Genomic DNA, 25,707 nt, shown 5'->3' on the forward strand with positions numbered 1-25,707 from the left:
TCTTCTTGCCGTTGCTTGTGCTGAGGCATGGCGAGGGTGTTATGGGGGGACACCAGAGCCTGCCCTCCCCAGGGTCACCTCTCCCTGTGTCCCCCCAGCGCTGGGGTCCCCAGCAGGTCGCCCCTTCCCCTCTTACCACATCACCCAAGTGGCATCCAGCCCCACTTTGGTCCCATCCCCAGGGGGGTGTTGTCCCCCCATCTGCTTTTGGGGGATTGGAGCTTTTTGGAGGAGCAGCTGTGGGGCTGGACAGGGACACCTGAGCTTCCCAGGATAATTAGTGAGCTGTTAATTAGCATGGCACTGTTTCGGCTTTGCCAACTAACAGTGATGAGCTGCAACCCCCTGGTTTCACCCCCCCACAAAAAATACCCTCCCCATCCACCCCCTTTTTCCCAGTGGAGGGCGGCAGAGGGGGCACCATCACCAACACGAGACACTCAAAGAAAGCAACAGATCGCAAGCTCTTGTTAGCTGGATATATTTCTCTTTTTTTCCCTTTCTTTTTGTTGCCATCAGGTGGGTTCATCACACTTAAATCAGTGTCACAGCCCCCAGGTCCAGCACCGGCACCTCACCCCGACACAGGACCCGCTTGCCTTCGTTCCTTTTAACCGTTCTACCTTTCTTTTTTTTTTTAATTATTTTTATTTTACGATTTTTATTTTCTTTTTAAACATTTCTCAAGCTTTCTCGGCAGGAATGGCCACTGGCTCTCAGCTATAGCAGGAGGAGACTACGGCAGCGCTCCGGGACGCGGGGATGCTCTCCTTCTCCTTCTCCCCCATCGCAGCTCACTTGGTCAAGATCCTGTTTGGTTTTTTTTTCCGACTCATTTTCTTTTATTTTCTTTTCTTTTTTATTAAAAAAATAAAAAAATTGCTCCAACTATGAGTTTTACAAGGCATACAAAAAAATCTCTAAAAGGGAAACACAAGCGCAAGGTGCTGAGGTACGAAAACCTGAGGTAGTTCGTGTGTGTCGCGTGGGGTTTGCTGTGCTCGGGTTTTCATTTTCAAAACATTTTGCTCATCTTGTCAATCTGTTGGGTTGGGTTTTTCCCCCAGTTTCCTCCTCCTCTCCCTGCAAAAGGGATTTTTTTTTCCCCCCAGATTCCCTTCCCATCCTTTCCGAGGGACGGTAACGGGGGGACGGACAGACAGGTGGATGCGAACCCCAGTTTTGGACTCTGAAGCCAAGAGGAAAGGGTGTGTGAAAGAGAAATCCCTCTGGTTTTGGAGCCGGTATCCCTTCTGTTGGCTCATACAGGCACTGCTCTTCTCAAAGCCCTGAAGAAATCACTTTTTAACACTCATTTAATATATATATATATACATATATATATTTTTCCCCCTTGCTGGCAATCCTACATCTCAGCTCTACTGTGCATTAGAGAACCAATGGACTAGCTCCTTTTCGTAAAACTCTAGAAAAGCCGGCTTGCGCTAAAAACAAACGTCCCCCTCCGCCCTGACCCCTTCGCAATTAAAAAAAACAGTTTAAAAAATAATCATTCTTACAAAACTTAAAAATTGGCGTTAGTTCCGTTACCGATATATTAATTCTAAAAAGGGCCGAGCGCCACAGCCCCCCCAGTGCCGGGTGAGCTCCTCCGGCCGTACCTGGATGGAACGGGTGCATTTTAGGGCATTAAAAGTCGTCTCTCTGTCTGTCTCTGCCTATGTTAGTCCAACTAAAGGGAGATGCCGGGAGGCGCTGGGGATGCTCAGAGCCCTCCCCACACCCTTCGGTTGTGCAGCCCCGGCTGCGGGGGGGGTGGGTTTTTGGGGGGTCTTTGGTTTGCTCCCCTGTCCGGCGCTGGGGTTACATTCGTGGGGCGGCGCTGGAGCCTCACTTGCTGTGCTGCTGCGCGGCCGGGGCTCCCTGAGCGTGTTTCTGCTCCTGCTGCTTCACCTGCTGGACGATTTCCCTGATCTTGCGCTGTGCAGTCTGGGGAAGAAAAGCAAAGAGTTGGGGGGGCAGGAGTTGTTACACCCGCCAAAGCCACCATGGAGCATCTTGGCACTCCGAGGTTTTAATTACAGGACAAGGAGAGGTTGCATAGAGAGGTGGTGGCTGAACCATCCCTGGAGACATCCCAGGCCAGGCTGGATGGGGCTCTGAGCAACCTGAGCTGGTGAAGATGTCCCTGCTCATGGTTGTGGTACCCAAGGGGGATGCGGGAGCTCCACACTGGTACTGATGCTGGGGATGAGCCGATTCACACCCTGGGTGCCACCATGCACAGTGTCCGAGGCAAATATTTTAGCTAAAATCAAGCCAATCTTTAATTTTAGTGCCGGCAGAGCTGGGGAGAGCTGCCAGAACACCTTTAGTGAGTCCTGGGTGCACAGGAGCCATCAAAATAGAAATAAAGTGATAGGATGAGAGGAAATGGCCTCAGGTTGCGCCAGGGGAGGCTGAGGTTGGATGTGGGGAACAATTTCTTCCCCAAAGGGCTGTGGGGCATTGGAACAGGCTGCCCAGGGCAGTGCTGGAGTCACCATCCCTGGAGGGTTGGACAGACGGACATGAGGTTCTCAGGACATGGGGCGGTGCCAGGGCTGGGGGAATGGTTGGACTTGATGATCTTGAGGGGCTTTTCCAACCACAATGATTTGATGATAGAGCAGGAGGATGTTTGGGGTTTTTTGGGGATGAAACTGGCGGGGAACACTGGAAAAGCCGCAGCCAAACCTCACCTGACTGGCAAAGAAATGCCCAATGATTTTAACGACGACCTCCTCGTTCTCGTCCGGGGTTTGGTCTCGCGGCACAATCACTTCCGCGCTCGTTAAGTTTTGCAGCTCATTCACCTGCAGCAAATGACGGAGTCCCGCGTTTTGGTCCAGAAAAGCCAAAAAATGGTGACACCGCCGGCTCTGAGCCACCCTGTGTCGGTCACGGGGCTGGGACAGGATGGTGCTGCCATCACCAAGCACCCCTGGGCAGGGGGGACACCCCTAGGGGACCATCCCCGCGCCCCCCACCTACCGTCTTGCCACCTTTGCCGATGACGCGGCCGGCGGCGAAGGAAGGCACCTTGATGTGAGCTTCAAGCTTCACTTCTTCTTTCGGGTTAAAGAAGTTTTCCTCTTTCAGTTTCCCAAATATTCGCCCCTGGGCCTGGGGAGGAGACGGGAGGGAAGTAAAACTGGGGGGGGGTGCCGATGTGCCGATGTCTGGCAGCAGCAAAACCACCACATCAAGCAAAAAGCTGCGCCCCGGCACCCAAATGGAGCCAAATCCAGGCTGGCAGTGACCCAAGGGATGTCCCCCCCTCTCCAAACTGCACCTTGAACTGCGCCTCGGGCGGCCCCGTGATGATGACCATCCGCTCGCTGGCATCGGGACCCTCTGCCGGGGCGATCTGTGGGGAACGGGGACAAGGAGAGTGAGAGTGGCCCCGCTTGGGTGAGACCTGACACCCCCCATGTGGGACAGACCCCCCTGGCAAGAGTGATAAACTGGGGGGATGCAGGAATCAGTGATGAGTTCCTACTAATTTAGGAAACTGAGGTATAGAAGCCCCACAGGAAGGGGAAACTGAGGCATGAACCAGGACCTGTCCTGTAGGATGGGGAAACTGAGGCACGGACCAGGACCTGTCCTGTAGGATGGGGAAACTGAGGCATGGACCAGGACCTCTCCTGTAGGATGGGAAAACTGAGGCATGGACCTAGGACCTGTCCTGTAGGATGGGGAAACTGAGGCATGGACCAGGACCTGTCCTGTAGGATGGGGAAACTGAGGCACGGACCAGGACCAGTCCTGTAGGAAGGGGAAATTCAGGCACAGAGCCCAGGACCTGATCCACAGGAAGGGGAAACTGAGGCATGAAGCCCAGGCCCATCTCACCTTGATGGAGGCCCCGGCGAACCGCGCCAGCTGCTTGATGTGCTGCCCCTTTTTCCCGATGATGGCCCCCACCGCCTGTGTCGGGATGAACAAGTTCACGACCTCCTGCTCCGGCGGCTGCGAGGGGACAAGGACAGCGAGACTGGTCAGGGGACCAGCCAGACCCGGGGGGAGGTGACTGTCCCCCCACCAGCACCCCAAGGCAGTGGTTGCCCCCCCAGCCCCATGTCCAGGTCCCATGGGGGTGCCCAGCACTTACAGGGTGCTGATGGGGGAAGGCACCGGCTGGGGTGGCTCCATACAGACCCGAGAGATACGCCGAGGAGCTCTGTGGTGGGACAGAAGACAATGGTCAGTGATGTCCCCAACATGCCAGCCTGACAGAGAGACAGGTGCCACCTCCATGAGCCTGGCAGGGACATGGGGACAAGCCCTCAGGCCTTGGAACTGCCCTTGAGAGCAGAGATGCACTCCAGGGTGCACAACAGGCTGGGAGCTCCCAGTCCCCTCCAGCCCCATGTCCTGCCAGAGTTTGTACAGAAAACCGGCCGCTACGGCCTTGGGGAGCAGCTGCAATCCTGGAAAACCAAAACCTGTCAACACCATCGGGCCCCAGCGGAGGTTTGGTGAGAACTGAGCAAAACATCTGGTTTGGCTCCGATTTTCATCATCATTTCCCTTCTCCAGTTTTAAGGCTGAAGGAGATGTTGTCCCAAGAGCTGGGATGGGGACAGGGAGGAAGCCATGGGGCTCTCCGTGCCCAAAAGCAAAGGGTGTGTGGCAGCACCCCAACCCAACTCAACCCAATCCAGCTCAAACCAACTCAACTCAACCCAAGCCAACTCAACCCAATCCAGCTCAACCCAAACCAACCCACCTCAACGAAACTCAACCCAAGACAACTCAACCCAAGCCAACCCACCTCAACTAGACTCAACCTAACCCAACTCCCCTTCAACTCTTCCCTGTCTCAAACACATCAGCCCTTTCTCCTGGCAGCAGATACAACTCTAGATTTGGGCAAGTATAACCAGATGCCATCTCCAAACCACAGTTACTGGGGGAGAGAAGACCCAGCTCCACCTAAACCCGCTGCACTGAGGTTTGGTGCTCCTCCTCGCTCAATATCCGGCCCTGGGTTGCTCCATGTCTCCTACACCAAAATGTCCTCTCCTGGTCAGCCAGGATGGGCACAACACCTTCCTAGTTCCCACCCTTCACCAAGAGGCTCCTTCCTCATCCTCCATCCTCAGTTCTTCAGAACTCCAGAGTTGAAGCTGCAGCCACTTGGCCCCAGGCCCTGCTGAGGACACAGCCAGAAACGACCCTTATGAGATGGGAAACACAAAGTACTCAGGGGGAACGAACTGCCACAAAGTCAAAGCTGGTTTCCTATTAAGATTTTTTTTGCCAGTTCATTTCACTATAAAAACCAACAGCAGAGGTGATGGTGCCTCTTGGCCTCACCAGGGTGGCTTGGAAAAGGCCACGCAAAGGTTTGGGGTGAAGGAGCCCAGACCAAGGATGAGAGGAAACGGCCTCAGGTTGCACCAGGGGAGGTTGAGGTTGGATGTGGGGAACAATTTCTTCCCCAAAGGGCTGTGGGGCATTGGAACAGGCTGCCCAGGGCAGTGCTGGAGTCACCATCCCTGGAGGGTTGGACAGACGGACATGAGGTTCTCAGGACATGGGGCAGTGCCAGGGGTGGGAGAACGGTTGGACTCGATCTTCAGGGGCTTTTTCAACCAAAATGATTCTATGACTCTAAACGCTGCCTTTCAGGAGCCCTCACCCGCTCGTCTCAACGCACCAAAACACTCAAGCAGACATTTCCCAAACACAGCCACACAGGCAGAGCATCCTCCCTGCGCGGGCTGGCAGCGGACAGACAGACAGACAGACTGGTCCTCTGGGTGCCACCAAACACACCACACTCCTCCTCCCCTCCGCACCGCCAGCCCGGCACTCACCGTCCTCCTCCGACCGCTCTGCTGCTGGCGTCGGCAGGAAAGAAAAGAGCACAAGTGAATGAACCCGCGCGCCTGTGCAGCCAAAGCGTCTCAGCAGAAAAGTCTAGAGATCAACAGAGACCCCAGAGCCCAGCCATCCTACGGGTGCTCCGTGGGCCGGGGATGGACCTTCTCTTCTTCAGGGGAAAAGAGCTGGTGAGGGGCTGGAGCACAAGTGTGATGGGAGCGGCTGAGGGACCTGGGGGGTTCAGCTGGAGAACAGGAGCTGAGGGGAGACCTTCTGATCTCTGAACTGCCTGAAAGGAGCTTGGAGCCAGGGGGGTCGGGCTCTGCTCCCCAGGAACAAGCACCAGGAGCAGAGGAAACGGCCTCAAGTTGCACCAGGGGAGGTTGAGGTTGGATGTGGGGAACAATTTCTTCCCCAAAGGGCTGTGGGGCATTGGAACAGGCTGCCCAGGGCCGTGCTGGAGTCACCATCCCTGGAGGGTTGGACAGACGGACATGAGGTTCTCAGGACATGGGGCAGTGCCAGGGGTGGGGGAATGGTTGCACTCAATCTTAAGGGTCTTTTTCAGCCAAAATGATTCTGTGATTCTCCATCAGCACTTCTGGACGCACGTTTTCCTGACACCAGACCTGTGTGCAACCCCCGCAGTTTGAGACCCCTCCCCAGAGCCGCTCTGCCCTGCATCCCTACAGCTGCAGCAGGAAAACCCTCGCCCATGAGCTCAAGTGGAGCTCAGCTCCCACAGGTCCAACCCTCAGGGTGCCAGGGCAGGTATCAAAGCCAACAGCGGTGGTGGCACAGGACGTGCTGCTTGTCCCCTGTCACACTACATTCTGCACACCCCGCAGTGATGCTGGTAGGTCCAGGTGGCCACTGGGACTGGACCTGCAGGGCACAACAGTCTGCACCACCACAACCCCTTTGGTCAAGACTGAAGACCATCAACATGGTTTTTCCATGCTGGAATCATTGTCCCCAGCCACCTTCAGGGAGCAGCACCCTTGGGACACGGCCAGTCCTTAAACATGGGTGACACCACTCTCAGTACAACCTCGGACTGCAGCTCATCTGCCCGGGGAGCTAAATCCAAGGAGGGACAAGCCACCTTCATTCACTGTTTTCTCAGCATCGCTGCTGCCAGGAGCATCTCCAAATGGCCAAGAGTCAGAGCTCCAAGTCTAGGCTCCCCATGAGATTGCTCCTCTAGCTCCAGTGTCCACTCAAACCCAAAAGACGGAGAGTCTCACAACCACTCTGCCCCTAAAAACAGGTCCCCCGTGCCCCAAAAGCTCTTGCACTTACTGCAAATGGGTGATAGGGGGCGGCCGCCGTGGCTCCTCGAGCCCCCGGGGTGGACGGCAGCATTGACAGCCCTGTTGAGAAGATGCCCAAGGCGTTGAGGTTCAGACCCGGGATCAGGTTGGCTTGTTGCTGGGAAAGTAAAGACATGGAGAAACGTTTTTGGGGTTCTCTGGGAGGAGCGGCTGACACTGGAAGCTGTGCTGCCATCCAGAGACCTGGACAGGCTGGAGAGCTGGGCGGGGAGAAATTTAATGAAATAGAACAAGGGCAAGTGTAGAGTCTGGAATCTGGGCAGGAATAACCCCAGGTTCCAGTGTAAGTTGGGGAATGACCTATTAGAGAGCAGTGTAGGGGAAAGGGACCTGGGGGTCCTGGGGACAGCAGGGTGACCATGAGCCAGCACTGGGCCCTTGTGGCCAGGAAGGCCAATGGTACCTGGGGTGGGTTAGAAGGGGGTGGTCAGTAGGTCAGAGAAGTTCTCCTGCCCCTCTGCTCTGCCCTGGGGAGACCACACCTGGAATATTGTGTCCAGTTGTGGCCCCTCAGCTCCAGAAGGACAGGGAACTGCTGGAGAGAGTCCAGCGCAGCCACCAAGATGCTGAAGGGAGTGGAGCATCTGCCGTGTGAGGAAAGGCTGAGGGAGCTGGGGCTCTGGAGCTGGAGAAGAGGAGACTGAGGGGGGACTCATTCCTGGGGATCAATATGGAAAGGGGCAGTGTCAGGAGGATGGAGCCAGGCTCTTCTCAGTGACAACCAGTGACAGGACAAGGGGCAATGGGTGCAAACTGGAACACAGGAGGTTCCACTGAAATATGAGAAGAAACTTGTTCCTGGTGAGGGTGTCAGAGCCTGGCCCAGGCTGCCCAGGGAGGCTGTGGAGTCTCCTTCTGTGCAGACATTCAAACCCGCCTGGACACCTTCCTGTGGAACCTCAGCTGGGTGTTCCTGCTCCATGGGGGATTGCACTGGATGAGCTTTCCAGGGCCCTTCCAGTCCCTGACATTCTGGGATTCTGTGATTCTCACCACATGATTTTGGCACAACGGGTGATGGTCAACCCTTGCTCTATCAGATCGATTCCACCCCCCCCAGTTTTCTTCTGGCTACCCTGACAAAGGGACATCCCAGGGGGAGGGCAGGAGCTTACGTTGACGGCCACCACGTCGTTCTCGTAGGCCTCTCGCAACTTCTTCATGATCTCCACTTGGGCTTTGGAGCAGGCCTCCGTGCTGCCCTTCACTGTGATGGTCCGCTCAGGGTTATAAATGGTTAAATCCTGCAAACTAACCCCCGAGAAATCCAGAAATGTGGTTTTCAAGCCAAAAATAAAAGGAAAACTCAATTCAAAGATGAGGATTCCCCCCCGAGACAGTCTGGTACCACACATTCTCTCCCTGTTCAACCATCCACCTGGGATGAGGAACGTCCACCTGGGACAAAGAACACGCAACCGGGATGGAGAACGTGATGGGAGGACATAACTGCTCTGATTTCTGGCTCCCGTGCTGCCTGTACCCTGCTGGATGGAGGGGATGGTTTGGCATTCACCAGGACTTACGGGGAGATGGTGATCTTGGTGCCCGTGTCCTGCTCGATCTTCTTGAGGTTGCGGCCCTCCTTGCCGATCAGCCTCCCCACCAGACTGTTGTGTGCTAGGATTTTCAAGGGAATCTCTTCTGCTCTAAAACAGATTGAAAAATAAAATCTAAAGGTCAATCTGGCCAGGAGACCAATTTCCAGCAACGGGTACTAGTGATGTGGTGGAAGGAGCAGAAGAACCACCACCATTTCCCACCACTGTATCTCCTCAGCCTTGGGGAATGGGAACTCCAGGACTTCCCAAGCCCAATGGCATGGTTATACTTCATGGGTTTTTGGTCTCCAAGTTTGTCTACAGGTTCTTTGGACTCACCTGAGCTTCTGGTCTCTACAGCACTGTCAACCACACCATGGAGAAATCCTTAAGTTGTAACTTATTGACTGACCCATGACTCTACCCTGAAGCTGCCAGCAGGTCCCTCAGGGGGTGAGGGGTAACAGAATCATTTTGGTTGGAAAAGTCCCTCAAGACCGTTGAGTCCAACCGTTCCCCTACCCCTGGCACTGCCCCATGTCCTGAGAACCTCATGTCCATCTGTCCAACCCTCCAGGGATGGTGACTCCAGCACTGCCCTGGGCAGCACGTTCCAATGGCCAACAACAAAAAGAAGGTGGCTTTTTCTGTACCGAATTTCCCTCCCTTCCACCCAAACTGCCCATTTTGCTGGGTCAGGGGGACTCACGATTTCGTTTCATCCGCCTCCTTTTGCATGATGTCAAGGATCATGCGACACGCCTCGGAGCAGCCCTCCGGCGTGGCGTGGATGGTGATGGGCTTCTCGGCGGCGCCAGCATTCTCCTTCCGATGGATGTCAACCCTACGGAGAAACAACCAGCAGAGAGGAGCCCCGCTGAGATGCGTCTGGTATCACACAAAGGTCTTTGACAGTTCAGGAGCTGAGCTTGCTCTTCACTGAAAAGCCCATTCCAACATCTGCTGAAGCTTTGGCTTGAACGTGGGTCTCGTCTACAATCACCTGGTCTCATGCAAGCCCAGGTAGCGTTTTGCTTTGGTTGGTTTAGATTTGAGCTACGTTCCTGAGGTCTCCCTGGAGCTGAGGGATGTCAATCAACGTCAAACGCTGCATCAAGAGGGGGCAGAACCCTCAACTGGACAAAGCCCTGAGCAACCTGGTCTATCATCTATGACACACTTGGAGCAGGAAATGGGATTAAAGATCTCCCAAGGTCCCTTCCAACCTCAACCTCTCGGTGCACAACACCCGAAGCCGTCCAGCCACCAGCGTGTCATTGGGGACAGAGACAACTTACCCGTGGGCAGCGGTTTGTCACGACCCGGAGGGACACGTCAACAAGAGTGTTTGTACTCACACCCTTCCACAGGAAACCAGAAAGCTCTCCCTGGGCCCGTGTTCCTCCGCTCCTCACAGCGGGGAGGAGGCACCTGCCTCCATCACGCTCCTCACCGCTCACCCGGACCCGCCAACGGCCCTGGGAGAGAGGAGAGAGGACAGCAGGGTAGGAGACTCCTGCACGTCAACCACATGGTGTGAAGAACACGGCTCAACAACCTTCCTGTCTTCTCCACGTGATGATGCCATGCGGCCATCCCGCCGTCGGCCACCACCTCGGTGTCCCTGTCATCGCTGCAGCCAGGCTGGCCCACATCTTCTGAGAAGGTGGCTGCTCAGCCACCAGCTCCAACACAGTGCCCTCCGTCCATGTCTCTGTTGTCAGAAGAGGTCCCCATCCTGACCAGGGTCGCTCATAGGTGCTGCTGCGCATGCGAGGCCAAGGGTTGTGGTGGGAGTCACCCCCAACCAGCGCCAGATTTGGGTGCTGCAGGGTCACGATGGGTTTGCACAGGTCAGCCCTTCCAGGAGCTCATGAACCAGCACACAGGAACACGGACACTTCATCTACGGCTAGAAGGGGAGCAGCTGGGTGACCCTTCCATGAGCTGAGGGAAGAGCCAACCCCACCAGCTTCCAAACGTTGGTGTCATCTGAGCACTGAAGAAAGAACAGAGTTGGATCTCTTCTGCAGGCTCCACCTCTCCAGATTTCCTCCAGCTTCAGTCAGAGCTGCTCAAGCAGGAGACAAGTCCTGCTTGGCCTATGGGGACACCGGTACGGTTGAGCTCTCCCTGCCCTTTGGTCACATCTCCAGTCCACAGTGACTCAGTCATGAGCTGTGTGACTCCCTCTGAGGCGCTGCTGGCTGTGGAGCTCCACCGGGTTGACATGGATGAGCTGTTCCTTCACAGGCAGCACCCAGTAGGCGCAGGGACACCCACTGTCACCTTGGGGACAAGGCAAGCGCACCACGATGTGCCACGAGAGGTGATGACAAGCCCATGTGCTCCAGAGTGGTGCCACAAAGTCACACCGGGTTGACGATGCAATGAGGAACCTGTGGCTGCTCCAACAAACCCCACAGCCAAGAACTGGGCAGATTCTTGAATCCAGGAGCAACTGAGGCTGGTGGAGATGGGACATGCAGCTGAGCCTTCATACCGAAGAAGGTCCAAGAGCCACAGACAGACTGAACAAACACACCAAAGTGACAGAAACCTTGGAGAAGCCCAGGAGAGGGACACAGGCCAGGCTTCTGGCTGAGCTCCAACGCATCCCAAACCTGGATGTGCAGGCAACCAGCAGAGAGAAGATGGGGCCACTGTGGTCAGGCATGTCCCACCCCGCGGAGCTGGAGGGTGGAGAAGGGTTCTGGATCTCCCAGCATGTCCCAGTGCTGCTGCTGCACAGCTCCATTCAAATGGGAGAATGGAGAGATGGACCCTCAACCCTCACCCCTCCAAGACACCTTGTGGGGGGTTGGGAACGCTTCAGAGAGTGGTGGCCATGAGGGACAGGCCCGTCAAGGTGTGCATGTAGGGTTACCCCGGCCCCACGGCTGCTTGGTGGCCATGCTCTTCTCCTCAGCCAGCTCCAAGGGCTGCAACCACTGCGTAAGGTACTCTGGTGGGGTGGGCTCTTGGTATGGGCTCCTCCTCAGCCAAAAATGATGATGGCCCAATCTGGGGACAGTTTTGTCCCCTGGAACTCAGAGGCATCACTGTGTGTGGAGATGGGGTCAAGTCCTACATGACCAGAGCAATCCAGAACCCAGCGTCACTCTGGGTAGGAGCAGGGGCCAGACAACTGGATGTCACCAGCACCCTCATCCCCAAGTTCATCACAGCGGTGGGTGAGGGTGGCCTGAGCAGGGACACAGCTGGGGACTGACACCCCAAACTGAAGCCAACAGACTCCTGTTGACCGCAGGAGATCCCCTTGCCCAAGGCTGGAGTGGAGGTGGTGGCCCGCCATGGCACGTGGCCTCCTCAGGTAGGTCAGGAGAGGCGAGAGCATGGAGCACGGCCTTCCTCTGCGACACCAAGTCTTCAGGACATCCACAGGGAGCCAACCCATGAGAAGGGACAGCTCAATGACACAAACTGCCCCAGGCAGCAGCGTTTGGCCTTGTGGTCAAGAGAAACCACCAGCTGGTGACTCCCACCTTCCTCATCAGGCTCAGGGCTTGGAGAGGGCAACCTTGGGTGGCAAGGACATGGCTACACCCACTGCTCATCACGCCAGGGGACTCACCTGGAGAAGAAGGGCTTGCGGCCAACCAGGACCATGGTGGCTGCACTCTAGGTGGGCTTGAGAAGCTCCTCTCCCTATGTATCTGCCCCCTTCCCATCCAAACCTCCTCTGCAAAGCCAACGCTGGGGTTCGGCTCCCTACCTCCTGCTCAAGCGGGTGGGCTAGTCCCAAATCATTTGTCTCTAAAAGCTTCTCTGAGAACTGGGAGGCCCCTGGGAGATGGTGTGGTACAGGAGTCCTACATCCTGCAGGGTCAGCAGGTTCGGGACGATGAGCACGGGAGAAGACAGCTTTGGGTTAAACTCAAACACGTCTGGGCAGAAACAAAGCATGCGGGAAAACCATGCGGAACATCAGAGGTGAAACCAACATGAACATCAACATGAGAAACGCGGACAATTTGCCAAGTAGGTGTTCCCCCCCTTTTATTTTTGTCTTTAAAAAAAAAGGTTAAGATTGCAAAAAAAAGAAAAAGTGCTTCAAATGGTTACAAAAAAACCTCATCCTTCTCAAGGAAGATCTCTCCAGTGTCCCCACTCCCCCTACAACAGCTCCAGCCCATATGGGGCACGGCGGGATGAGCAAATCCCAAGAGGATGAGCATATCCCAAGAGCAAAGACCAAACGACACCGGTCACTGCACTGGGGGATCCCCTTTTTCAGCACTTCATCCCCAAACTTGCCACTTCTCCCTGAAGCCTCAACCCCAGCCATTCTTGTGATTTGGCTTCAAGAAACCCATTCCTGGCCTTTTTTGACCATGCATCCCCCTCCTGCTGCACCCACTCCCCCGACAAATGGTAACGCTTTAGGACATGGGTTCTACCAGCGTCCCGTAGAGGTTGCACCCCAAGAACAAACTGAAAAACCCCAATTTACAGAGGACCCATGGCAGGGACCTCCAGCACCCTACGGAAGGAAACAAAACCATTCGAGGTACTTACTTGGACTGGGTTTGCTTAGTAAGGTTCTTTATGGTCAAGCCCTCCTTTCCTATGATCGCACCAACAAACTGCGTGGGCACCAGCATCCGCAGTGGGAACTCGAGCTGTTTGGGCTGCGAGGAGCCCCCCGGGGAAGAGCCCCGCTCCCTGGAGGAGTGGCCCCCGCGGCGGGAGCGCTGGGGGGGCGGAGGGGAGCTCACCTCTTCGTCCGGGATGTAGGAAATCTTGAAGGAATAGTTCTCAAACTGGTGGCCGCTCAGCTTCTCAATTGCTCTGCAAGGGAGGGACAGGCGGGGAGGTGGTGAGGGGGTTTGCAGGGATGGGTTCAGCCCTTTGCACTTGTGATGTGGTGGAAGGAGCAGAAGAACCACCACCATTTCCCACCACTGTATCTCCTCAGCCTTGGGGAATGGGAACTCAAGGACTTCCCAAGCCCAATGGCATGTTTACACTTCATGGGGTTTTGGTCTCCAAGTTTGTCTACAGGCTCTTTGGACCCACCTGAGCTTCTGATCTCTATGGCGCTGCCAACCACACCATGGAGAAATCCTTAAGCTGTAAGTTATTGACTGACCCATAACTCTACCCTGAAGCTGCCAGCAGGTCCCTCAGGGGGTGAGGGGTAGCAGAATCATTTTGGTTGGAAAAGACCCTCAAGATCATCAAGTCCAACCCTTCCCCTAACCCTGGCACTGCCCCATGTCCTGAGAACCTCATGTCCGTCTGCCCAACCCTCCAGGGATGGTGACTCCAGCACTGCCCTGGGCAGCCTGTTCCAATGCCCCACAGCCCTTTGGGGAAGAAATTGTTCCCCACATCCAACCTCAACCTCCCCTGGCGCAACTTGAGGCCGTTTCCTCTGCTCCTGGCGCTTGTTCCTGGGGAGCAGAGCCCGACCCCCCTGGCTCCAAGCTCCTTTCAGGCAGTTCAGAGATCAGAAGGTCTCCCCTCAGCTCCTGTTCTCCAGCTGAACCCCCAGGTCCCTCAGCTGCTCCCATCACACCTGTGCTCCAGCCCCTCACCAGCTCCGTTCCCTTCCCTCAACTGAACATCAACACAAACCAGCTTCTCCATCACAACCACGTTCCCGCACTGCAGTGCCCTGCGGTGGGACACGAAGCGACACAACATGAAGCTGCTCCCAACGTGGTAACATCTGCACTTGGGAACCATCTGACCATCCACTGCTCGTTCCTGCACAGGGTCTGCCTGGACGGGGCTCTGGGGCATATCTTGGCCACTAAGTACAAGATGTACTCACTACTTACTCGTACTCAAATCAGGGCTGGCCTCCAGCACAAGGCTAAAGTCTCTACTGGCCTGTAACAAAGTGTTTTGCTTGAAACAATCCCTGCATTTCTGAAATAACCTCTCATTTGTATTTTTTTAAACTCTGCTGGCCATGATAAACCTTTAAGTGTGTCTTCACACAACCCTACTGCAGCCTCATTGGGTTCTTCCATCCTTTAAAGCTTTTCTTGATGGGTGGCATCTCTTCATGACTCCTCTGCACCACACATGGTGATTTACCCTCTGCTGCGCTCCCTCCCCTGCAGAAACCAGCCATGGACCCTTGGCTCCCTCTCCCCTCCTCTAACAGGTTATTCACCCACCCAAGGGCCCTCTGGCCATGGCAGAACTTTCTGAAAGGTTTTTAGAAGTGGATCACCCAGTTTCTCTGGGCTCCAGAAGCAGGAGGTGACAACCTCTGAATATTTTGGTCTCTAACTTGAATTTTCCCCGCATGGCAGGGGGCACTGACACCTCCCATCATTGCCATAATTCTTCACTATCTCTCCCACCTCTCTCACCACATTCCACCTCCTCAGCAGCTGGGGCTGGGTGGTCAAACCGGTGATTAATCCAGCACATTCCTAGTTTATGTCTGGACTTCCAGCTTGGGAAGACAACTCCTTGATGAACTGGGGACACAGTTTAGTGCCAGATTTAGGTTATGGTTGGACTCGATGATCTTGAGAGTCTTTTCCAACCAAAATGATTCTAAGACTCTACAAACCGCACCTTTGACCTGACCCTCAGCTTTGTGGAGCACTTTGCTCCTTGGGGACAAGGCCACTGTGACTCCGCACAAGACCAAGGACAACGTCCAAAAGGGAACTGCAAGATGATGCATCTGGCACCCCTTGGGGACAGGAGGAGAAGGCACCGAGGAAGAGGGGACAACCACAGGGCTGAGGGCCCCAAGCTGGTCCAGGTCTTTTATATGAGAGGAGAAGGCCCAGCAGTGGGACAATGAGAAGACTGCTAGCAGAAGACACAGCTCAAGATAAAACCAACACCTGCCTGCTGTACCTTCAGAAGATACACAGACAGTCCTTACGGCGCTTGAGCTGAGAAACAACCTGAGGAGCCTTAGAGAGGAGACAAGAAGCCTGGAAGATATCTGGGGTTCCTCAGGAAAAGTTTGGGAGGTGTGAAAATACGGACGAAACGAAAGAAAAACCCACTTACACTTTTGCTTCTTCTTTAGTCGCATACGTTACGTTGACAACGGCTGTTTCTGTGTCTGTGTTGACTGGGGGAAAAGTAAGAGAAGGAGTGTTACAGCAGGGGAAGAGGCGTCACCATCGCTCCCAGTAAGCCCTGGAGTGGGGATGCAGGTGGGGACCGTGGGAGGGTAATGCCTGACTCATTGTGTCTGCAGGGAAGACCATTTTATCCCAGTACCGGTGACTGGGAAAGCCAGGTTTCACCCCACCGGGTTTTATCTGCCATGGTCAGAGCTGGGGAGCAACGCTGGAGCTTTTGCAGAGATGAGGACCACGCTGGAGCATCTTACCTTGCTCTACATTCTCGACCGTCCCATACTGAGCTAAGAGGCCATCAAGCACCTGGGGGAAAAGCAACAAAAGGGGCAGGTGAGGCACGTAGGGACAGAGCCGGCTTCACCCCCATGCCCTCCAAAAATCCAGCATCCCTCATCTGCTTAAATGGCTCCACCTCATTGTCCCAGTGACCCCCCACTGCTCCAAGCTGCCCCACAGCAGGACATGGAGCCCAGTTCACGCTCTACCTCCCTACTGGGATTACTGGGAAGGTCAAGGGTGGCCCATGAGCAGCCCACATGCTCCGTGCTGCTTGGCACGGCTGATGCAGGAAGAGATGAATTTGAGGATTGTCCCCTTCTTACCTCCCACTGCAGGTGGGGGGGGATGTTGCGGATCTGGATCTTCCTGCTCCTGCAACGACAAAGCCCTGGGTTAGGGTCTCCAGGCACCCCCAACCACACATGATTGAACCCCCAACCTTGGAGCAGGGACGCACAAAGGCTTCCCAAGAGGTAATGGTCAGCAAACATTTGCCCAGCCTGGCCACAAGACCCACTTGGGCAGCGGAGTTCTCAGACACCCAAGTCCACAGAGGATCCAGCCAAGCCACGAACTCATCCACCCAGATCAGCTTTTATGATGCTGCTTGTGGTCCATGAGCTCCAATCAAAGCAGTGTCCCTCGTCCTCACCTGGTCCAGCTCCAATGCTCCTACCAGCACAGAGCAGGACCACCTCTCCCAACCTTAGGGACAAGTTTTCTGCCCGAGCCACCTCACACACAGTGCCAGGTTTTAGGAGCCGATCAACAGCTGGAAGCCGGTTTTATGAAGCTTCACCCTTCCTTAGGATGAGCTCAAGGAGGACTGGCTGGTACCACCAGCCTGACCACTGCGTGGGGACGTGCCACCAGCAACACCCAGGGGCTTTGGGCCAAATCCTGCGGGAGGAGCTCTGCTCGCCTGCAAACCATCAACGCCCAGCACCCCCGTCCCACCAGCTGTCTTCAACAGCTGGAAAATGAGAAATGAGACCTTCAAAGCTCGGCCCAAGTGGCGAGGCTGGTCCCTGCGTTCGCTGCTCCGTTGCTCCATGAGGTCCCTACCAAAGAATTTTGGCAGAAAAACAAGAGTTTCTCAAGTAGTTTGGGGCCAAATACAGAGGACAAGGAGGACACATTGGTCAGTGAGAACCAGAAGAAAGGCTGACCTGTGCAGAGCCAAAGCAGCTGGAGGCTGGTGTCCTCCAGACACGATCCTTCTGCCCCTACGGCGGTGACACTCTTGTCATTTAATAGCACGGGACAACCAGAATCTTGTGATGGGCCACCAGCTGCCTTGTGAAACGTGAATTAGGGGTGCAACACAACTATAAAGATGCTGAAAAACATGTGCGACAACCTGGGGCATTCGCCCCACACACAGCAGATAAAACACAAGCTCCAAGTGAGAAAGGAACGTCAGGGAAAGGACGTCTCTTGAGATGTGCAAGGACGATCCAAAATCCACAGCTCGTCCCGTGAGGACTGTGGTCAGGCAAAGCGGCTGAAACCACCGAGGAGCGTTGTACCTCATGGTGCTGCTCACACAGGGATGGTGCCACCAGCAATGGACAACAAACCCTGTGCTTGCCTCCCTGTGTGGCTTTGACAGTCACTTCCCCAGGCCAACCCCTGCCAGATCCAATGCAGGACATCCAGTGATTCTAAAATAATCGGTCACTGCAAAAAATTGGAGAAGTCAGAGCCGGAGAGAACAGTGCTCAACTGCAGTGCTACCAAAGCCCTCTCCTCCATGGGCCAGGGCCTCCTCCTGTCCCCACCTGCCACCAGGGACTTCAGGGCGGGCAGAGGAGGTTGAGGTTGGATGTGGGGAACAATTTCTTCCCCAAAGGGCTGTGGGGCATTGGAACAGGCTGCCCAGGGCAGTGCTGGAGTCACCATCCCTGGAGGGTTGGACAGACGGACATGAGGTTCTCAGGACATCGGGCAGTGCCAGGGGTGGGTTATGGTTGGACTCGATGATCTTCAGGGGCTTTTCCAACCAAACTGATTCTGTGATTCTAAGGTACCATGTAGCTCTAACTCTCAACAGAACACTACAGCACATTCCCTCTTCCAACATCCATCTGAGCTGATACAGAACATCTAAAAAGATCCCAGTTGTGCTCAAGGCTTCACCCCCACCACCCAGCAGGTCTCCCAGCAGCTCCTTAACACCACTCAGCACTTCATATCACAGAATCACAGGACGTCAGGGGTTGGGAGGGCCCTGGAAAGCTCATCCAGGGCAATCCCCCATGGAGCAGGAACACCCAGCTGAGGTTCCACAGGAAGGTGTCCAGGCGGGTTTGAATGTCTGCAGAGAAGGAGACTCCACAACCTCCCTGGGCAGCCTGGGCCAGGCTCTGACACCCTCACCCCAAACAAGTTTATTCTCAAATTTAAGTGGAACCTCCTGTGTTCCAGTTTGCACCCACTGCCCCTTGTCCTGTCACTGGTTGTCACCCAGAAGAGCCTGGCTCCATCCTCCTGACACTGCCCCTTTCCATATTGATCCCCAGGAATGAGTCCCCCCGTCAGTCTCCTCTTCTCCAGCTCCAGAGCCCCAGCTCCCTCAGCCTTTCCTCACATGGGTGATGCTCCACTCCATCATCTCTGTGGCTCTAGCATGAGGGTATTCTTCCTACTGCGTGTATTTTTTTAACTGCTCTTGTAATTCCCAACCTGCTTGACGTGGCGCTGGACCACGTGTGGTCATCAATGACCAGTGATGGATGTGCCGTTCCCATGGCCAGGACAGGGACCACGCACGGTCAGGGCAGCAGAACACAAAGCCTCCTCCAACACCACTCCCAGGAGAGCTCTGGGGCACAAAACCCCTTTATTTACATTTTCCTCATTCCTCCAAAAACCTGGGACACAGGGGAGCGATTTCGGCACGCACACAACAACCCCAATCGCACGGCCCCGTGGTGAAGGCAGCGGCCACGTTTCACCCAACCTGTTTTGAAGCAGGCTGGTAGGAATTAAAATAACAATAATAATAATAAAAAATCATATCAACCAGTAACTACAGGCATTAAGTTTGCGGAAAAATACTTAATTACATGGTGCTGCTAGCCCCACTGTAACAAGCTGCCCTCAGATAACTCTCAGAGCTTCATCTCACGCATCACCCTCCTCTTCCCCATCAGCCACCCCCATGCCCTGCACACGATAAAATGCCCGGTGGCAACCGAGAATCAGCTTCAAGTGTTAAATAAATCACTTTTACACAGGTTCACCTGCTAAATTCAACCCAAAATGGATCCTGCTCAAGGAGGGGACATCTCCTCCATCCCAGAGCTGGGCTTGGGTACCACACACTGGTCGGCATCACGTGTGGGATGCAGGAGCCGGGTCTCTAGGTGAGCGATGCTGCAAGCTGGTTCATTAAGCAACCCATGATGGAGCTGTGCTGTATTTCATGCGTTTGTTAGACCAAAATCACAAGCTAGACTTTGCAACCCTGCAACGAAAGGGGACACAAAACCCACAGCCACCCGTGCCCGCCACCATCGCCGGCTGATGTCCACGAACAAGAGCACCATCTGCTGCGTTTTGGGTATCTGTGCTTGCTGAAATCAAGCAATAAAAAAGGAAGTGTCTTAAAAACGGCAGTTTATTCGGGTGGATCGGGGTGTTTTTTGGCACATCTCTCCAGCAGCCCAGGGTTTGTGGCCACCACTCCCTGGGAAATAACGGGTCAACCCCCCCCGAATCCAAGGACACAGAGGAAGGAGAATAAAGATGAGACAAAGCTGTGCGGCTGCTCCGCCTTTCAATAAAAATCAGTTTTCAAGAGAACTCGGAGGAAAAACAGAGGGGAAACGTGCCGAAAACCAACCACTGCAAACCAACCGCCAGGGCCCTGCCTGCTTCATGAACTATTTGTCCCAGGCAAGGAAACATGGACCAAAAACGCTGCCCGTCACCAGGCGGGGCCTAAGTTTGGTCCCACCTGAATGTTTCAGGCCCAGGAGTTTGATGCCCGAGGAGCCGGACACGTTGCTCTAAGCGGGTTGAGTTTGCTTCTCTTGATCATTATATATTATTATGTATATATATAATATAGGGTGGGTTTTTTCTTGGTCTGTTGGGGTCATCCTTGACAAGTTTTGCCCTCGCCCAACCCAACCCAGCCCAGAGCTCCGCCAGCGCCGCGCTGGGATAAGCACTACAGAGCTGCCCCAGTTTCCACCAGTTGCCAAGAGCGTCACGGCCGCCCCAGCTGCCCCCCCAGCCCGGGGCGGGGGGGACACGGCCGCTCTTAAGGAATTAAAGCCCGTTGGCGTTAAAGCTCCGGCGTGTTCTCTGGGGCGGACGAGGCGGTTGGGGGGGCGGCACGTGATGGAGCCGTCCCCATGAGCTGGGGGGGTATTAACAATGGGGATGAATGGGAAATACCGGCCCATCTGTCGCGGCTTGGCTGGATTAAAGGGGGGGGAAGGGGAAGGAAATAAATAAAAGAGGGGGAAGGAAGAGGGGGGGAAAATATAGAGGGGGGAACAAAATAGAGGAGAATAAATTGGGGGGGAATAAATGGGGGGCGAAATGAATGGGGGGGGAATGAATGGGGGGAGAAATAAATGGGGGGAGAATGAATGGGGGGAGAATGAATGGGGGGAGAATGAATGGGGGGAGAATGAATGGGGGGGATAAATGGGGGGGGATAAATGGGGGGGGGTAAATGGGGGGGGTAAATGGGGGGGATGAACAGGGGGGATGAACAGGGGGATGAACAGGGGGGATGAACAGGGGGGAAATAAACGGGGGGGGGAATAAATGGGGCAGGAAATAAATGTGGGGGGAGGAACAGAATAATGGAATAATAAAATAAACATCATAATAATAATAATAATAATAATAATAAAATAAATGAGGGAGGAATAGAGAGGGGAAATAAGCGTGGGAGAAAATAAATGTGGGGGGAATAAATGGGGGAGGAATAGAGAGGGGAAATAGAGACAGGGAATAGAGTGGGGGAAAACATTAAATGCCAAAATGAACGGGTAATTAATGGCCTCGGTCATACCCCAGCATCCTGCTCACCCTGTGCAGCCCAGTGCCACCCCAGCAGGTGACAAGAGCTGAGCCAAAAAGCGGCAAAATCAAACCAAAACTACCCAAACGGCACCAACCCCAGCTCATCCGCACCCGAAAACGGGGTAAAACCAAGCGGGCGAGGGCATGGGTTTCCTGGCCAGTTCCATAGGGAACATGTAGGAACGTATAGGAACAGAGGCTTAGGAGACCTACGGGAAATGTGTCACACACCCCATGGGCAGCAGGAGGAAGTCACCCCATGCCTGATGTGACCAGCATCACCCCGGCAAAGTCAGATATATCTTTTAAAAATATATATATATATTTTTTAAAGTATTTTATATATAGATATAAAAACATATATGTAAAATTGCGTATATATATATATATATATACAAAGTATATATTTAAAAATACCTTTTATACAGAAACAGTGCAACATACAAAGCGTCTTTTACATATAGTATCTCCCTATATAATGGCTTTTCTTTACATATACATAGAAGATACTAAACACGGGGTGTTTCAAAAAGACGGGCACGACGTTGCTGGGTTGCAGATCGGGCCCAACTTTTTGCAACACGCTGCATTTTAAACGAAGCTGCGTTATTAATTTATATCCATGCAAAACGATATGAAATATATGTGGTTAAAACCCGAGCAGCCCCACCTTTCGCACTCCGCAATCGATGTTTAAACCCAGCGTATATAAGAATAACCCACGTTTAATTCTATTGGTGAAGCAAAGCAAACCCTCCCTGGAGAAAATCTCTTCTTGCTCTTTAGGTTTCCCTAATTTTACTTGATTTTTAATTAGAGATGTTATTAAAATTAAGAGCTATTTGAACCGGGGATCCATGGGAGCGTTGTTTTCTTGCTCCTCGTGTGTATTTATAGACGCACACACGCAAATAGGTGCTGGTGGCTTTTCCTGGCAAAGCAACCGGTTTGCACGAGGGTTCCCTCTCCCCTAATTAAGCAGATGACGAGTTAATTAAGGAGGAAAGGAAAGATGGGGAGACAAAAAGGGCTCGGACTTTTATTCCGAGCCTTCGCGTCATGGGCGTTTTGGGTTTAAAAACAAGGGGGTGGGGAAGAAAAGAGACATAAATAAACGCAGCCAAACTGCGCAGGAATGAGAAGCGAACTGATGCTCAAGGGAGGGAAGTTATTTAAGGATAATTCTGTATGAATTAAGAGGAAAATCACCCCCAGTGATTCCTCATCACCCGAATATTCCATCAGAAGCAGAAATTCAAAGGCACCTTCGCAATGAGGAACCCCCAAAAATGTCATTAAATGGGGCTTCGCTCCATCCCTGCAACTTATTAAATTCACCGTTTTCATCCCATCCTTGTAGAAAATCAGTATTGGGGCGGTTGGGTGTTAATTTCCAGATTGCACAACCACCCCTAATTTTTCTCTCTTTTTAATGTCTTTTCTTTCCCGTTAACAGGATTTTTGAAGATTTTGGAGGCGTCCGACTTGTCTTCAAAGCCATGGGCAAGATGTTGATGGTTCCCTCATCCCCCCGGATACCCAACGAACCCCAAAATATCGGCATTGCTGCGGGATATCTTGCCAAAATTAAAGCAATTCCAGCTGAAGAAGTTATAGAAGTGAGCGCACGGAATGCGCTGAAAGCATCCCCCAAACTTCGGAACTTTAAGCTTAGAAATATAGCTAAAAAATCAATTTAAAATTTTAAAACGTTGATTAAGGGAATAAAATGGTATTTTTTTAATTCCCTCAGACACAATAGAGAATATACAAGGGAAAAAACACAGCAAACAATTGAGACGCTGTTAGATGTTTCCTATAGGAGCGCAAAGCGTTTGCATGGCAGCAGAAGGGCTGACGTTTAACTCGTGCGGGTGTCCTGGTGCTTCATTCCTGCCGTCGCACAAACGGCCCCGCGGCACCTCGAGGAAATCCCGGCTTTTCCAGCCCTTTTCCATGCAAACCGTGTTTATATGTGTATAAATACGGCGGTAAAATCCATCTAAACGGGGGGTTTGGGGAGGAAAACCAAGCGTCCCAGGTGAAGAAGGGGACGCGTCGGGCGTCGGTGCCTCTTGGGTCCCATCCCCGCGACGCAGAAACGCTGGAGACAGGAGCCAAGAGGGGCTCAATTGCCCAAACCCAATTAAAACACAAGCTTCGTTAGATAACCAGGTTGGGTTTTACACGATCGAGCCCCCCTGAAATCTCAGGGACGCGAGCGCAACGACAAAAATCGCATTTTCTACTAATTTAAAGGGGGTGGGGGGAACTAAAACACGACCACGTGAGGCTCTGTTCCCGACCAAAAATCGCGTTGTAAAAATAAGATCTATAATCTACCGAGGCAAAGACACCCCTCTTCAACTAGATATATTAATATAAAGCAATATTTATTTTCTTTAGCTGTGACTAAAAGATATCGGCTTAAATTAGATCTCAATAACCTGGGGAGCCGAGCTGGAATAGAGAACTCGGAGCCAGCCGAAACCAGAGCGATGCAAAATAAATCAGCATTTATTTCTGGCTTGTTTAAATGTTTAAAACTCGGAAGGAAAAGCAGCAGCGGCCGAGCCCAACGGGGAATTTAGGTGAACATGAATTCCTTGTTTACATCCCCTTCGGACATGATAATGGTCGAGTCCTGGGTCTATAGTATCTTCCCAAACTCCCCATTTCTGGCTCCATCACTCTTAAAAAGTCATCAGCAAACCGACCTAAGGCTGCTGCTGAGATTTAGCTTAGCACTAGTAAAACCGGGGTTTATTTTGGCGTGTTTTCGGGGATTGTTTTAAGGTAAGAAAGCGTGTGATCCCCGCCGAAGAAGAAATCCCGCTCCGGCACACGTGATGCTGGACACGAGCCGTTCCCCCACCGAGCCTCAATTACACAACAGCGTTTTCCCCCCCTGCTTTATCATTTCAAAATTAATACTGGAGCGTCAATCGGGGGCCAAACCTCCGCACGGCAAATTATCCGGGTGGGACTACGCGATGGATTTTTTCCGGCGCGCGGATCTTTTATCCCGACACATGTCGGGGGGGGGAAGCAATAAGAGTATCTTGTGATGAGGCAGCTACGCAACGCGGTCCCGGGGTTTATTTTCTGTGTTAAACGCGGGTTTAATCGTCCGGCCTCGGCGCTCCCCTCCACCTGACTGAAATCAGAGGGCGCGCTTCGACGCAATATATAAACGCATCGAGGTTTTTTGGGGGGGAAAGAGGCGTTTGGGAAAAGGCAAATTGCTGAATTACTTATTAAAAACAACACCTTCCGACGGCGCGGCTGCTGGGCAATGTGAACCCCGGCTCTCCCCGACGCGAAAGAGGGGGGGAAATGAGGGGAAAAGGGTGGGTTTTGACATTTTATCCGCAAAAATCAAGCGGGTGTTTTTGCCCCCGCACGGAGGGGAGCGCCCGCCCGCCTGCCCCGCACTGGGCGGGGGGGGACACGAAGGGGACACAGGGGGACCTGACGCTGCCACCCGCGGCCGGGACCCCCGTGGGAGCCTCGTGGGAGCGGGAGCTCCATCCCCCGCCTCCGCTTTCCGGAGCGAAAGTAAAACCCAACGGGGCTCTCGCTTCTCCCCCCCCCAAACTCCCAGAGCTTCACCCCTTCTCCCCGCGTTGGGGAAGGGGGGGTTGTGGGGTGATGGCGAAGGGGTTTACCTGAGCTTTTTGGGCACGGAATAATCCACCTCCATCACTTTGCCGTGCAGCTCCACTTTCCCTGCGGAGACAGCGGGGGAGCTCAGCATCACCCCGGGGCAGCCCCCCCCCCGGTTCATCCCATCGACACCACCCCCCGACCCCGGCCAAAAACAAGCGCCCCCCTGCCCGGCCGGCCCCCCCCCGCCGCCCCGGCCTGCCCGTAGCCGCCCTGCCCGGTGCTGCCTGCGCCGCCGCCGGCCCCCAGCCCCCCCTTCGGCCGCCCTTTGCTCCGCACCCCCGGGGAGTTGGGCTTGGGCACCTCGTAAAATGGTTCCCGAAGGGGAGCGGGTGCTGGGGGGGTAACGGGTCGGGGGGCTCGGCGTCCGCTCGCCTCTTAATAAAATCGAAGAAAAAAATCAGCGAAAAATACCCCGAAGGTTGAGAAGAGCTGGGGCGGCCGCGGGAAGGAGCCGGGCCGGGGGGGGAGCGGTGGGGATGCCCTGGGAGGGGGGTCGGAGGGATGGGGGAGCCCCGGTGGAGCGAAGGGGGGTTTGGGGGGGATGCCGGGGGTGGGGGGTGGGGGGGCTGCGGCGCCGGGCTCACCCGAGAGGGTCTCGATGGCGCGGATGGCCCAGTTCTGGTCCGGGTAATCCACGAAGGCATAGCCGGACTTGAGCAGGACCTGGCCGGCCAGGGGCAGCTTCCTCTCCCCGAAAAGCTGCTTGAGGTCCTCGGCGGTGGCGGCGGGGCTGAGGTTCCCGATGTACAGCTTGTTCATCCTCCGGCGCTTCATGGGGAGCAAACCCCCCCCCGCCCCGCTCCGCTCCACCCGCCAGCCCCGGGTTTCTGTACCGCCGGTAGAGCCGCGGTGGCCGGGAGGGTCCCGGCTCTGCGCCACCCGCCCTGCCCCAACCTCCAGCCCCGCAGGAGCCTC

The 25,707-nt window shown here is 54.3% G+C and overlaps 1 protein-coding gene across 4 annotated transcripts; it reads right to left on the reverse strand.

The window, feature by feature from the left end:
- Nucleotides 1–465: 465 nt before the first annotated feature.
- IGF2BP2 (insulin like growth factor 2 mRNA binding protein 2) lies at nucleotides 466–25,707 on the reverse strand. 4 transcript variants are annotated; one of them, XM_065845160.2, is made up of 17 exons: nucleotides 25,377–25,707; nucleotides 24,792–24,852; nucleotides 16,401–16,449; nucleotides 16,050–16,101; nucleotides 15,722–15,785; nucleotides 13,250–13,522; nucleotides 9,420–9,554; nucleotides 8,696–8,818; nucleotides 8,285–8,420; nucleotides 7,138–7,266; nucleotides 5,829–5,849; nucleotides 4,118–4,186; nucleotides 3,859–3,975; nucleotides 3,296–3,370; nucleotides 2,995–3,126; nucleotides 2,703–2,816; nucleotides 466–1,950 (listed from the first exon to the last, which is right to left on the reverse strand). In XM_065845160.2, exons 1-17 carry the CDS (start codon nucleotides 25,564–25,566, stop codon nucleotides 1,852–1,854), a joined length of 1,839 nt encoding a protein of 612 aa, XP_065701232.1. In that variant the 5' UTR covers nucleotides 25,567–25,707; the 3' UTR covers nucleotides 466–1,851. The 4 variants fall into 4 exon arrangements, with proteins under 4 accessions (XP_065701232.1, XP_065701231.1, XP_065701233.1 ...); XM_065845159.2 differs by having other exon boundaries at nucleotides 5,829–5,852; nucleotides 25,377–25,706; XM_065845161.2 differs by lacking the exon at nucleotides 5,829–5,849 and having other exon boundaries at nucleotides 25,377–25,705.

This window comes from Patagioenas fasciata, chromosome 9 (genome assembly GCF_037038585.1).
Source record: "Patagioenas fasciata isolate bPatFas1 chromosome 9, bPatFas1.hap1, whole genome shotgun sequence".
NCBI lineage: Eukaryota > Metazoa > Chordata > Aves > Columbiformes > Columbidae > Patagioenas > Patagioenas fasciata.